This window comes from Pleurodeles waltl, chromosome 4_1, assembly GCF_031143425.1.
Source record: "Pleurodeles waltl isolate 20211129_DDA chromosome 4_1, aPleWal1.hap1.20221129, whole genome shotgun sequence".
In the NCBI taxonomy this organism is placed as follows: domain Eukaryota; kingdom Metazoa; phylum Chordata; class Amphibia; order Caudata; family Salamandridae; genus Pleurodeles; species Pleurodeles waltl.
Genome location: NC_090442.1, coordinates 337,609,555 through 337,624,180, shown reverse-complemented (window position 1 = coordinate 337,624,180; position 14,626 = coordinate 337,609,555). Strand labels below are relative to the sequence as shown.

Sequence of the window (14,626 nt, the reverse complement as noted above, 5' to 3'; positions counted from 1 at the left end):
TATCGATCATGTCTTCATCTGCCTCGCTTATGTTTTAAATCACGGCTGATGTCAGTTGTGAGCGTCGACGCACTTGAATCTGGGAAACTTATTTTAGTATACTGAACGGAAATGTGAAATAAGGTAACATTACCAAGTGTAAATCCTGCTCTTTACCAGACGTCATTGCATTTCAAGAAGTAACTAAGGGCCAGATGTAGCAAAGTGTTTGCGCCCCGCAAACAGTGAAAAACGCCGTTTGCGAGGCGCAAAAGCCTCTTTGCTATGCAGAAATGCATTTTGCAAGTCGGATCCGACTCGCAAAATGCATTTCCGACTCGCAAATAGGAAGGGGTGTTCCCTTCCTATTTGCAACTCGCAATGCTATTCAATTTCATTTGCGACCGCAAAAGCGGTCGCAAATGAAATCGCAGTTACCATCCACTTGAAGTGGATGGTAACCCAGTTGCAAACGGGAAGGGATCCCCATGGGACCCCTTCCCCTTTGTGTCTGAAAAAAAAATAAAAAATTCAGAGCAGGCAGTGGTCCAATGGACCACTACTTGCCCTGAAAAAAAACGAAACGAAAGGTTTCGTTTTTTTTTCTAAGTGCAGCTCGTTTTCCTTTAAGGAAAACAGGCTGCAGGTAGAAAAAAAAAACTGCTTTATTAAAAAGCAGTCACGGACATGGTGGTCTGCTGTCTCCAGCAGGCCACCATCCCCGTGAGTGCCCATGCTCGCTATGGGGTCGCAAACTGCAACCCACCTCATTAATATTTATGAGGTGGGTCTTTGCGACCCCATTGCGAGTTGCAGAAGGTGTCTGAGACACCTTTCTGCATAGCAAATTGCGACTTTGCTACATCTGGCCCTAACTATGCTTCTTAAATCTTAATCAACGATTTACATCCAATACCCAGACTAGGCCTTGCTCGCGCTAAGAGAGTAATATACCTGATGAAACTTAAAACTAACACATGCTTTCCAAATTTCAACTGCTTGCTAAAACTTACACAGCTTAATCTAAAAGTCCTAAATGCCCAGTCAGCCTGCTCGTCCTCGGCGATCATTTCCAGGGTAATGTCTCCGTAGACAACCGGGTCTTCGGTGAATGGCCAGTAGTGGTCGCACTTCACCTACAAGAATAGCACAGACAATTTATTACAGACGCATTTGAGTAAACAGACATGACATCATAGGGGTAATGCTATCTTTGCCTCTAAAGCAGCCTCCCATGCAGGGTAAAAGTAAAGACTATCAGTAGCCTGGTCAGTAAGATGGGAGGTGGGGGTGATCTTCATAATTCCCAACAAACATGCTGGCATATAATGTCAGAGAGCATCGAGAGACAAGCAGGGCACATGAGAGGAGGCAAGGGGGCAGTGGAAAGGGAGACGATTGCGGATTGGTAAGAGTGCTAAGGAAGAGAAAACAGAACATTTTTTAAAATAATCAATATTTTTGAAGACTTATGAAGGAGAGAGGAAGTGTGTGCATTTTCGTCTGTGTTTGTAAAAAGTTATTGTGAAATCCGACCGACACCTCACCATACATGACTGAAATCACTTGTACCCAACTGTTTTCCGGAAAATACATTTATAAGAGGGGTGCAACACCCCAAACACCCCTGAAGTTACAACTCTGCTTGTACTCATTGGAGGCTTTGCGGAAGGCACTTGGGAGCCTGGCTCCCCATCAATGCACATTTTTTACAAGAACATGATAAATATTGGATGCTTACAACAGAAATATCATTGACATCTGTAGTGATATGGATTAGCTGGCTAATTTACCACATCCATTGTAAATAAAAAAAATAAAAAAAGGTGCTTTATTTGTTAGATGTTTTGTGAGCAGTAGTGTCTGGCACCTAATAGGAGGAGAGAGTGTCAGGAAGGACCTTAGGGAGTTATCTCCCTCATCTTTGCCAAACCACATTAACAGCAACCTGGCAGTGTTTTAGAAATGACAGGAATGAGGTATAATTCTGAAAAAGAACATATCAGCCGAAAGATAAATGGTCCAATTTTGTGTTGGGTGGTATAGGAAATCGGCCTTTTCTGCATGATCACCGAGGGTTTTTGCCATTTTCTGGACCCTGTATTTGCTGGCATTGTAAATCTGTAACTTCTGACAATGCTGTTCAGTACCACAGTACTTGTGCTCTGGCCTAAAATCCAGTACTTAATTTGTAAAAAAATAAATAAATGCCAGGGCCCTTCTCAGGAGGCCGGTGCAGCTAGCACCACCCATTGCTTCTGTCATTGCTACTGTTGACAATTCAAACTTTTTATACATTAAAATGACTAATAACAGCCGCTCAAGCTATTCTTCTAGCTCTGGGTGGCAGGCATTAGTCATTTTTAATGTAGATAGAAGGAGTAAACAACTGTTGTTGTGTTCATTACAAAATTAGACAAGCAGCACCACCATGTTGCTGGCTGTCATATGTCCCGGTGTTGAAAATTAAGTGCAGGTGCCAAGTACAGGAAACACTGGCTCAAATTAAGCACTGCTAAAATCGTACTGTCAAAATAGTTTTCACCCAGTTGTTCTATTTACTTTACTGTAAGGTCATGGTAGATGGCGTGGAATATGCACCAACGGCATGGAATTTAAGTGTCATGTGGGGTGCTAGTGTGAATGTACACCACACACGTTTTACAAAAACATATGCTACCAGCATCACCACTGTGCGCTGGCTGGGCTGTAGTTCAAGGGCACTGCAGTAACACATGGAAAGCAAAAGCGCCTTGCCATGTAAGGCCATAGGGCTGGCTGCATAATATAGAGAAATGTGTCACACTGTATATTAGATATAGAGGGGGTCATTTTGACCTTGGCGGACGGCGGAGGCCGTCCGCCAAGGTACCGCCGCTGAATGACCGCACCGCGGTCAAAAGACCGCGGCGGCCATTCAGACATTTCCTCTGGGCCGGCGGGCGCTCTCCAAAAGAGCGCCCGCCGGCCCAGAGGAAATGCCCCTGCAACGAGGACGCCGGCTCAGAATTGAGCCGGCGTAGTTGCAGGGGTGCGACGGGTGCAGTTGCACCCGTCGCGTATTTCAGTGTCTGCTTAGCAGACACTGAAATACTTTGCGGGGCCCTCTTACGGGGACCCCTGCAGTGCCCATGCCATGGGCACTGCAGGGGCCCCCAGGGGCCCCGCGGCACCCCCTACCGCCATCCTGTTCCTGGCGGGAGACCCGCCAGGAACAGGATGGCGGTAGGGGGTGTCAGAATCCCCATGGCTGCGGAGCGCGCTCCGCAGCCATGGAGGATTCACAAGGGCAGTGGTAAACCGGCGGGAGACCGCCGGTTTACCCTTTCTGGCCGCGGCTGAACCGCCGCGGTCAGAATGCCCTCGGGAGCACCGCCAGCCTGTTGGCGGTGCTCCCGTGGTCGGTGACCCTGGCGGTCACCGGCCGCCAGGGTCAGAATGACCCCCAGAGTGTCCTTAAAGAGACAGACTGTTCAAAAGTTGTTGCCACTATGTCTGTTCTTCAAAAGGGGGCCTAGGTATAATTTAGATCCCTAATTATCAATTTGCATGTAAAATGCTACCAAAAACAATCAGTTATTTTTCCCTCCGATAATTGATAACTTTAGTGCAGTGTAGCATAATAACAATTTATTTTGTTCTGCCTGAGTCAACTCTAGGTTTGGACAAGTTTTGCCACTCTTTTCACCTCGAGAGTCTCAATACGCCCTCTTGGCTGACGTTACAACTTTACTTTCATATGATGGCTTCTGGACCCAGTAAGAAAGGGCTGTTATCGATAACTGGCCACATAACAGGGATTAGCCATCTGTGAGGGAGGCAGTAACAGTAGGTGAACAAATCACATCCTTTACACATCTTTTAACTTGGAAATCTCTAATAGAACTTACAGTATCCCATTCTGTTCCAGGACCCTCCTAGACCTTTAGCCTCCAGCCGTGGAAGGGGAGAACAGTTCTTAGTGTTGTTAGAAGGAGGAAATCTCTTCTAAATAGGGCTGTGATATAGGGTTAGTTATAGAGCCTTCTAATAGAAGAAAGGGTTAGCCATTTTGGATTAATGGCTTTTAGATGTTTTTTTAAAGTAAAGTAAAGTGCTGCAAAGGATGGTAGAAACAGGGCAAGACAGTAGAGGACAGAGTAAGAAATCCTCTAATGATTTGTTAGTGCACAGGCTATGACTGGCACCTCAGGACCATCGCCTCATAATTTTCTTGAACCCCGGAAAACTCCATCTGAAGAAAGCCTGTCTAGAAGAAAGAAGACCTGGGCAATCCTGACTCTCACTGGCACCCATGGGCTGCTCTCCAAGGTTTAGGAGGTTAGGCTCTTGTTTGCCTGCTCTAGAGACAGAAAAGCAGAAAGACTCGTGACCACAAAGAAATGGACTATGCAGGACCCCTGACTGAAGAGAAATGTGGTTCCTAAAAGCCTGACCTGAGAGCTAGATGAGTGACCATGAGGAACTCTCCCAGCATTTTTCTGTTTTTTATCACCTGGGGATGATCCAGAAAAGGTGCTGAGGCTTCCCGTGGGAGTTAACTCATGAGGTGGGCAAGAAAAACAGATCTGTCCAGCCCTGAGCTTTTTGCCGTATTCAAAGCAGGTTCAGCAGTACAAGACAGTGAATATCTGGCCTCAGTTCTGCACTGTAGGAAGATTTTGGCAAACAAAAAAGTGACTCAAGGTAAACAAGTCTGAAGGTAAAATCTTGGAATGGGGTGAGGCAGCAAACCTTTCCAATAGTGAATTAAACTTGCTAGCAACAAAATCGAACTTTGTCCTACTCAAAGCTATTGGCGCCAAAACCAATGACTTCTGTGGGAGTGCAATGATGGCATATGCCACTTCAATGGATGCTCGCTGGCTTCAGCCTTGGAATATGCCTCCATCATAGAGATTAGGGGCCTGATTGGGACTTTGGTAGACTGTTGATCTTTCTCAAGTGTAACAAATATCGTGTCTGCCTTGTTATAAGTGCATTATTACAAGTATAAGGCAGTCCTGATCTCTGTCACATTTGTGATGAAGTATACGTCTGCCAGACTATGAATCAGCCCCTAAATCAGAATATTAAAACTTTTATCAGGTAAATCTGCCTTCTGTATCCAAACCTCACTCCAAAAGAATGAACCTGAAAGAGCACACGGATCCTGGCCATCTATGACATGAAACTTTGCATTGGTATTTTTCTTCTTTAAGATCTTCTTTCCTTACAACTTCAAAAAATCATATTTCCAGTTTCCCTTATTCAATTTTGGTGTCTTTTTGCTTATTCAGATTTTTTCTCTTTTTCTAAATTGGTTTGCTTATTTTATTGAGTTATTTTCTTGACTTTAATTCTGTTGGTACTGCTTGGACTTAACTCAAATTTCTATGAAAATGTTCCTCCTGATTTTGCCATAGCTATAAAGCGTGGAGAAGGCTTTCTCTGAGATATGGGTTGAAACCTATCCAGGGTGTGTTTAATAAGTTGGTAGATCTCCCGCTCCCTAAATGATAGACCACTTTCTGACAGGTAGTAATATATAATCATAAAAAACACATAGCAATAACATTTCTTCCATAAGAGTAATTTCCAAGGGAAGATTCTCTTCTAAAGTGCTTCTTGTAACATCACAGCAGCAGTAATTTCTCCAATGGCGACTCCACTAAAGGAAATTACTCTTATAGAGGAACTTAAGTTACCAATGATTTTTCAGAAGACTACATTACCACCATTGTATAATGAGACCAATAGGTCTAAGGGTTGGTGGTTCCAGCCGTTGTTACACTGATTGCGCCTAGGCAACAAACACAGATGAACAAATTATTAGCATCTTGGTGATTCATTGTGTCTCATAAGGTGCTTATTTTGCAAGCATAAACCGGAGACCTGAGGTGGTGCTAAGTTAGATCTGCAACAGGTAATTACTTCACACTACATACCCTTCTCTTCTCGTTGCACTGCGTGAGCATGACAATAATCTTCGACTTCTGCTGGAGGATCATCTTCCAGAAATCGTTCCTTGTCTCGGGCAGAGGCCCTTGGGTGGCAATGTATTCCTGGGGTGAATTGTAACCCTGGAAAATGTGCAGCAGTCAATGCACAAGTGCAGTAATTACATAATACCTTCTTTTCATATTGTGAAGCTGGAATAGTTTTAAACAAATCTTCAAACATTTGACAGTCGAACAAAGATAACATGCACACAGAACAATCCCAAAGGTATTGAGAGAACAAAGCAAGGTGGACTTGGTCTGAGTAATACGCTCAGCCCTCATTTACAATGGGCACCCTCCACCTGTAAGTCACTGGAAAATGTCTAAACTTTAAAGATTTTTAACTGGAGTTTTAGTCATTAATCGGTATCCAAGGGTTCAATTACTTAAACTAACATTTGGCAAATGGGATGGTTTTTGACTAAATGATTACCACAGTGTGTGTATAACGTGTATGAAGGATGGTGGGTCAATCTCTGCTTTCACTTCATTTTATTTTTTAATTGTGCCTGGTGTTGGTTGCAATATAAGTAAAGCCATTGCATGGAGCTTTGCCTTTGCCTTGCCATTAGAGATCCATGCAACCACAAATGTAAATCAATCAAACATTTATAGGGTGTGGGAAATCACCCATGAGGGTCTATAGGCACTGGAGCTGTATGCTGCTGCATGGAGGTATGATCATTCGAACATCCAAGTCTTTAGTTCTCTTCTGCATCGCTGGAGTGACGGTGCGGTCCTGAGGTGCAAGGGGAGGTTGTTCCAAGCCTTGAATGCCAGGTGGGAGAAGGAACATCCTCCACTGTTGGCTATATAGATTGGTGGGGTGTCTGTGAGGGAGAGGGAAGTTGATCGGATGTGTATGGTGGGTTGTTGGAAGGTCAGGCATTTGTTGATGTATGCTGGTTCTTTATTGTGCAGGGCCTTGTAGGCGTGGGTCAGCATCTTGAACTGGCATCTCTTCTGAATCGGGACTGTTAGACCTGTGAGCTCTTGGCATTGTTTCCCATGTCTTATTGCCTCTGACCCCTTGGTTATGATCCTGTGCTGTGAAAGCCGGGGGTTGAGACTGAGTCATAGCGTTTCTTCATGGATAGCTTGCTATCCAGGATGATGCTGAGGTTACGGGCATTGTCTGTGGGGCAGGGGTGTGCTGATCGCTGCGGGCCACCAAGTGTTAGTCCGTGGTGAGGTGTTGCTCCCATAGATGAAGGCTTCCATTTTTTGCAGTGTTGAGTTTGAGACAGTTGTCCTTCATCCAGTCCGCTATGTTCGTCATGCATCTGTGGAAGTTAGCTTTTGTGGCATAGGGCTCTTCGGACAGTGAGAGGATGAGCTGTGTGTCATCAGCATAGGAGATTATGTTGAGTCCATGTGAATTGACGATGATGGCCGGGGGGCATGTGGGTGTTGTGGAGGGACAGCCTGAGGGACAATCCTTGTGGGACTCCTCAGGTGATCTTCTTGGACTCTGAGGTGGATGGAGGGAGACGGGTTCTTTGGGTTCTGCCGGTGAGGTACGAGGCGATCCATTTGAGGGTGTTTCCTTGACTCCCGATGTGGTGGAATCTGTTGATCAGGATGTGGTGGGAGACGGTGTCAAAAGTGGCGGGCAGGTGCAGGAGGAAGAGGGATGATGTTTCCCCACAGTCCAGGAGGGCTCTCATGTCATTTGTGGCTGCAATCAGGGCTGTCTTCTAGTTGCTGGGTGAGTTGCTGGTTGTTTGCTTTCTCAAGTACTTTTGCTGAATGGGGGAGCAGAGAGATGGGCCGGTAGTTCTTTAATTCGGCTGGGTCTGCAGATGCTTTTATCAGGAAGGGCCTTACTTCATTGTGTTTCCAGGACTCCGGGAAGGAGACCACGGTGATGGAGGTATTCAGGAACTTCCTGAGCTCATCGCCTATTGTCTTGCTTCTGAGGTTGAAGACATGATGGAGGCAAGTGTCCGAGGGTACTCCCGAGTGCACAGAGTTCTTGATCGAGATAGTGTCTTGCGCGGTGAGGACTTTCTAATGGGTGAACAGGTGTGCCGGGTTTTGGTTCCCTGGTATGCGATTACTTTAAGTACATTGCAAATTTCCTGTTGTTAATTTACAGTAGCTCTTATTGATAGAAAAGTAAAACATCTTTATTTGTTTCCGAATTGATAACACCCTTGCAATGAAATTGTCACTAAAGCCATTCAAATATGGCAACTGTGCTTTTCCGTAGATTGGGTGTGACCTAGTTTTTCGTTTTTGTTTGCTTTAGCTTCACTGTTATTCTACAGCTTTGATGTTTCTTGCTGCACATTGCTGGAGTAGGATAAGGTTTGTGAGTTTATTCCCTTTTCCCGAATGCTTGAGTGTTACAGCATATCTGCCACACCACAGAAGGTGGTGCTGAGTTGTTTTTAAAACATTTGCATCAACAGATATTAGCTGGGACTTTAATGGTTTATATTTTTGGCCTATTTGTTAGTACTAAAATGCTGCATATTCTGACTTCCACTGGCGCTGGCCTCTCTTGCTTGCAATCATTTCATTAGTCAGTACCATCGATGACACAATAGCCGAGCTGTATCCGTCTCACTCGTGCAGGCAGCGGGAAGGTCAGCAGATCCCTCAGTCATGGGTCCAATAATAATAATAATATTGTGCATTTTAGGAGTGACTTAATTCACCTCACCTACTTCCGCTCCGACTTAATGTAGCATGTTATTACCCTCTGTGAGCCGGACACATTTTAATTGTAAACCAACAGAGGTTTTAGCACTCACGGATTAGTTCTTTATTGTGTCACAGCACGAGTCCCTAACATGGAGCTACGCAGTCTGTCCTTGCTGTCATTTCCAATGAACGTCTTCCCTCTTCAATCCAGCATTGTGTTGTTAATATCGGAAAAGAGATGAAAAACCTTTACTTGTTGCTTAACAACATACACAATCTTGTTTTTGTAGAGTGTGGTCAGAAATCTTGCAATAAAGGTGTGATAAATTCAATATTTTTGTTATTTTGCTCTCCTGGTGAGCCCCTTGAGAAAACCCTTAAAAGTCACAGGTGTTTAAAACACTTCCTCCACCGTGCTGCATTCATATTCACATGTACTTGCTAGTGAAGGCACTGAACACTCAAAAACTTCAGAATGCAATCACTGACCTCGCCACCTGTTATGGTTTTTAAATACAGCAGAGAGTTTGGGCCAGATGTAGGTACTTTGCAAATTGCGACTTGCAATTTGCGAGTCCGAGCGACTCGCAAATTGCAACTCGCAATTTGCAATGCAGAACGGTGTCTCAGACACCGTCTGCGAGTCGCTATGGGGTCGCAAAGACCCACCTCATTAATATTAATGAGGTGGGTCGCAAATTGCGGCCCCATAGCGACTATGGGCACTCACGGGTATGGAGGCCTGCTGTAGTCAGCAGACCTCCATGTCTGTGACTGCTTTTAAATAAAGCAGTTTTTTTTTTTTTCCAAGTGTAGCCCGTTTTCCTTAAAGGAAAACGAGCTGCACTTAGAAAAAAAAAACCGAAACCTTTTGTTTCGGATTTTTTCAGGGCAGGTAGTGGTCCGTTGGACCACTACCTGCCCTGAAAAAATAATTTGGGGTCCAGTCACAAAGGGGAAGGGGTCCCATGGGGACCCCTTCCCGTTTGCGAGTGGGTTACCATCCACTTCAAGTGGATGGTAACTGCGACTCCATTTGCGACCGCGTACGCGGTCGCAAATGGAGTTGCATACCACTGCGACTCGCAAATAGGAAGGGAACACCCCTTCCTATTTGCGACTCTGAAATGCATTTTGCGAGCCGGTTCCGACTCGCAAAATGCATTTCTGCATAGCAAACTCAGGTTTGCGACTCGCAAACTGTTTGCTACATCTGGCCCTTAGTTCAGTAAGATTAGCAGTTCAGAGTAACCGGAACATTAAGCACCAGATGTACCCCAATCGTCTACTTTCTACGCAGTATTCAATAGCAACCCAAGAAATGTTTCGTGCAATGGTCGCAAGCAATTTGTTACCCGGTTTACCACATATATTGGCTAAATTCACCTAAGGCTTCAGGGTGCGTGATGAAATGCCCATCAAGGGCACTCTGCAAGCCCCAGCATGCCTCATCTGGTTCCTGACAAAATATTATCACAACATCATATATCTAATGGAATTCCATCCTCTCCACCTGCCTGCCTGCACCATCTTTAAAACCAAAACCAGCCCTGGCAAAAATACTCAAACCAGACCCACACCCTTCATCTTCTTGCACTATCACTATTCTTCCATCCATTCATTCTATCTCTTCATCCATCCTCTCTCTTTTCCCCATCTCTCTTATCCTTTTGTCTCTTTCTCCCCTTCTCTACCTCTTTTTCTCTCTTGAAGCCTCTCAGTGCCTGTTGTAATTAACCTAAAAAAAAGCAGAAAGTGGTAGAGGTTCTAGGAGTGGTGCTGGGATTTCAAATGCCCAGTGGAATAAAAGACTTGTCCAGTCCCGCCAACGATGCTCCACTTTAATAAATAGTTGAAGACACATATAAGTAAATCGTAGAAAAAACTAAATATTTAAGTATCTTTCAGGTACTGTAATGGCATACCAGTGTCAGACGTGTCCTACAAGGGACAATTGATGATAGCTGGAAAGAACTTTCAGTCCAACATAGAATCATATTCCTGGTCGAAACAGTGGGTGAAAATGGCCAGGCGCCCACTCCAAATAGCAGTGGGGTGCCATCAGTCACTCCACGGGCAGGAGCCCAAGGTGGGGAGTCCCTTGTCCATTTTGCCACAAGGGAGGGTTGCTTGTGATGTCGTCGGTTGGTGCCCAGAACAAGTGCAACCCAGACATTGCGAGGCGAAGAATCAGCCTCTTTTATCTTCACCGTGCACCAGTATTCAATATACCGCATTGCACAGGTCACGGGGTTTTCACATGCGTCTGGGATACTAGAAATGGTGACTACGGTAAATGGAGAGGCCCGGTGGAGGGGGCTGCCATTAGCGTAGCCAGGTACCCCAGCAGAGCCGGAGCACTATGCGATGCCCTGGTATGTGTTGGTATGGAACTGCGGGTTATTGCCCATCCCTCAGTGTGATGGAGGGGAAGTTGCTACTAAGATATGCCCTAAATGCCCTTGGTTGAGGGTGTGGGTCATAAATGAGGAAAAAGGGGCCTTCTGGCACTTTTGCATTCTAAAGTGTTGCGCTGTAATGGAAAGTGGATACAGCTGTTGTATTGCTTGCACAATCTTGCTGTTTTTCTGATCTTTCGTCCTGAATTCTCGTAGCAATAATGTCTGCCTAAATATGGTTATAATTTCTCTCTGATACTATGTGAATAAAAGGCTACGTCATGTTTTAATCACCTTAATTGCAATTGTCTTTGTTCTTGGGGGTCGTTTCAGAGTGGGGCAGCAACTTGCATGTTGTGAGCGCACTATGACACAGGAAGTGGTTAGGCATCCTGTTGTTTCTTCCATAAGTGTGTTAGGTAAGAGTATGTTGGCTCTGTTTTTTTGTATAAATCGAGAACTGTTTCAAATTAGCGCAATTGTAAGACTTCTCAGGATATGCGTCAACAAGCACAGTACTTATGCACTTATTGGCAAGCTCATCCAGAGGAGGACAGCTCATGATTCCACTTCATGAGTAGAACTTTGTGCTCACTGCAGTTACTAAAGCTCATAAAAGTTAAACTGAACTTTTTTTCATCTTCATGAAATCCACCATGTTTTTATGTGATCCAACTGTTTTTTCCTTTTAGCACTCCATCATTATTTATTAATAATTTGTTGATATTGGCTTTTTAGTGCCCTCAGCTCTAATATCTCTTTAATGACTCTTTAGCAAAAACTCTGTGCTTTTAAAATCGCCAGTACAGGTTGCCAGATTTCACTACACCTTTGCATATTTCGCTTTACCATTTATTTGCTCACCCGTTTTATTCTGTGATAGCGGTAAAGATACATCTGTGATATTTCAACCATAATTCTGAGGTTTAAGGGGGGTTGTAGGACTAAAATCAAAGGGCCATTAACCAGGCTACACTGCAGTCAATGCATTTTAATAAAAAAAAGGCCAGAACCCGTGGCCTTACCAATGCTTATTGTGTTTATGCTTTCCTTTCTAAGCACAAAAAGGCTCTCTCAGCTGAAAATTCATAACATTTGCTTCATTTACCTCGCCATAGCCAAGCATGTTTTGAATGGATAATCTAACGGAAACTGCAAAGTATCTGGATGATGACCATAGGTTTAGTATTAATCAGAAAAAACACAGTAAATGACAGGACAGGCGTGTTCATTAAATGTACTTTTGCTCCCAGTTTTATAGCCTGTCTGTGGGTTTGTACTTTCCCCTTTCACTGGCACATGCTGCTTTTCTTACATTTGATATACTTGGCACATGGACACTATTCTTGAGTGGTTTATTGTGAGGAGTTCAAGAAAATAACAGTTGTGTTGGATGGTCAATGTACCCTTCCATCTTCCCCACAGGGTCTCCAACCTTTTTTGTAATAAGAGCTACTTTTGATCAATGAAAATCACCCTGAGCTACTAATATTATCAAAGTTGTAACATTGACCAAATCAGACAAGATTATATCAGTGGCCACACCAAGCAAGATTAGCAGCAGTAATCACTTCAGTCCATCAGGCAGGACTTCCACCAGTAATCAATCAATCAAGTGGATTTAAATATCGCAACTCATGACCCGAGAGGGTATGCAGATGCTTGAGGATCGTGATGGTTCAGGTTACTCAGTCGAACGGCCAGGTCTTGAGTGCTCTCTGGTGGAATTCCAGCAGAGAAGTGGAGGTCTGTAGCTGCAGAGGGAGGTAATTCCAGGATGTCACCATGAGGTAGGCGCATGAGCATCTTCCACTGTTGCTTCAGTGGATGCGCGGGGGGGTGCCAGCTAGTGAGAGGGAGGCAGAGTGTAGGTGTCGGGTAGGGAGGTGGAAGTTCAGGTGACGGTTGAAGTAGGCTGGTCCTTGGTTGTGCAGGGCTTTGTAGGCGTGGAACACCTGCTTGAATTGGCAATTCTGTGTGGGAACCCAGTGAAGTTTTCTGAGGTGGGGGGTGATGTGGGTCCCTCTGGGGATGTCAAGGATGAGCCTGGCAGCAGATTTCTGTATGGTCTGGAGTCTCTGCAGAAAATATGTGGTGATCCCAGTGTAGAGCACATTGCCATAGTCTAATTGGCTGGTGATTAGGGCCTGAGTGACATTACATCTTGTGTTCAGGGGGAGCCATTTGAAGACTTTTTGTAACATGTGCAGTGCGCAAAAGCAGGCAAAGGTGACTGCGTTGATCTGGGACTTCATGGTCAGTTTGCTGTCCAGGATTATGCTGAGGTTTCTGGCATGGTTGGTCGGTTTGGTTGATGGCCCTAGTTCTGAGGGCCACCAGGACATTAGTCATGCACCTGTGGTAAAAAGGGCTTTGCCAATTTGAAATGCTTCTTGTGGGTACTACAGAATAACCATAACTGCCAAGCCCCAAGCACAAAGGTAATAATACTAATAAATCTATCTAAAGTTTCATATATAAAGCTATTTCATTTACAAGTTACATTTTAGTCATTTTTCCCCAAACATCAGTGTAGGAGTTCTGAAAATGCACACATTTTCATCTTGAGATCACACAATCGATTTTCGTATAAACATAAAAATTCATCCAAGCAAAAGCTTCTTACTTAGTAAGTAGACTGAGCTGCACAAAAGAGTTTTACTTAAAGATAATTGGAGAGCACCCAGAAGCTCACAAGCTACTCCCTGGAGAAGCTTGGTGTACACAAAGACTAAAACAATGTCCTTAGCCTTGCATGCCGATGCAGTGCACCTTAGAAACTGCATGCCATAGAAATGATTTGGAATGGAAGGCACTTCTCCCTGTCACCCTGCCTTTGGCATCACTTACTTTTCATCCCTTTCGACCATCATGCTTGGCTTTATATTCATCCACTGGATGTACCTCTCCTTCAGTTTCATTAGTTTATGTCGATTTATATTTCTTTTTTTGATGCTTTAACAGTGACTTAAGTTATTGTAGCAGTGAGGTAAAGATGAAGAATGCACATGCAGGCTGGTTTAGAATAACCTGCTCTGCCTTGCTGTGTAAGCTTGTTTTGGGAAGGGTTAGGATATATGTAGGACTGTGCAGGATCCACAAATACTCATTTGAGTACGCTGGAGAGAGTTTTGGGATAACGGATGCCAGGCTTCACATCAGACACACTCCACACCTAACTGTTGGAGAGTACAGGTAAGGGTCAGCATCTTGAGGCCCTGAGACAGAAGGTACTGAACAAATTATACAAATCAGCCTCCCAGGTAACAATAGCAGGAGATGTAATCCAGACAAAACTAACCTCTAAACACCTCAATCCTGATGGGCAGCAACTAAAATGGGCCCAAGTCAGCTGGAAACCAGGTTTCCAGTCTTAGGACCTTCTAGAGGTAATTTTGAGATTATTTATTCCAGTTTGATCAACTGAAACAAGCAATAATTATCATACCAGCAATGCACAAGTCTGTTAGATGAAAGTCCAAGGAATGGAAAACTAGTGTATTGATGACATGGAGAATTCTTGTTATGCTTGTTCAGCCAATGGTTTGCTGCCCTTTTATCTTTTAGGCCCGAATCAAGGGCTTAGGCCAGTGCCTTACCAGTTTTGACCATGTGAAA

General features: G+C 44.4%; 1 protein-coding gene across 4 annotated transcripts in view; it reads right to left on the bottom strand.

Moving 5' to 3' along the window:
• PTPRO (protein tyrosine phosphatase receptor type O) overlaps window positions 1-14,626 on the bottom strand; it is an 814,046-nt gene that overhangs the window by 61,213 nt on the left and 738,207 nt on the right. For all 4 annotated transcript variants that reach the window (XM_069228459.1, XM_069228458.1, XM_069228461.1 and 1 more), the window contains 2 exons: window positions 5,907-6,041; window positions 993-1,115 (listed from right to left, as the gene is read on the bottom strand). In XM_069228459.1, coding sequence (XP_069084560.1) covers window positions 993-1,115; window positions 5,907-6,041 — 258 coding nt within the window. The remainder of the gene's footprint in view (window positions 1-992; window positions 1,116-5,906; window positions 6,042-14,626) is intronic.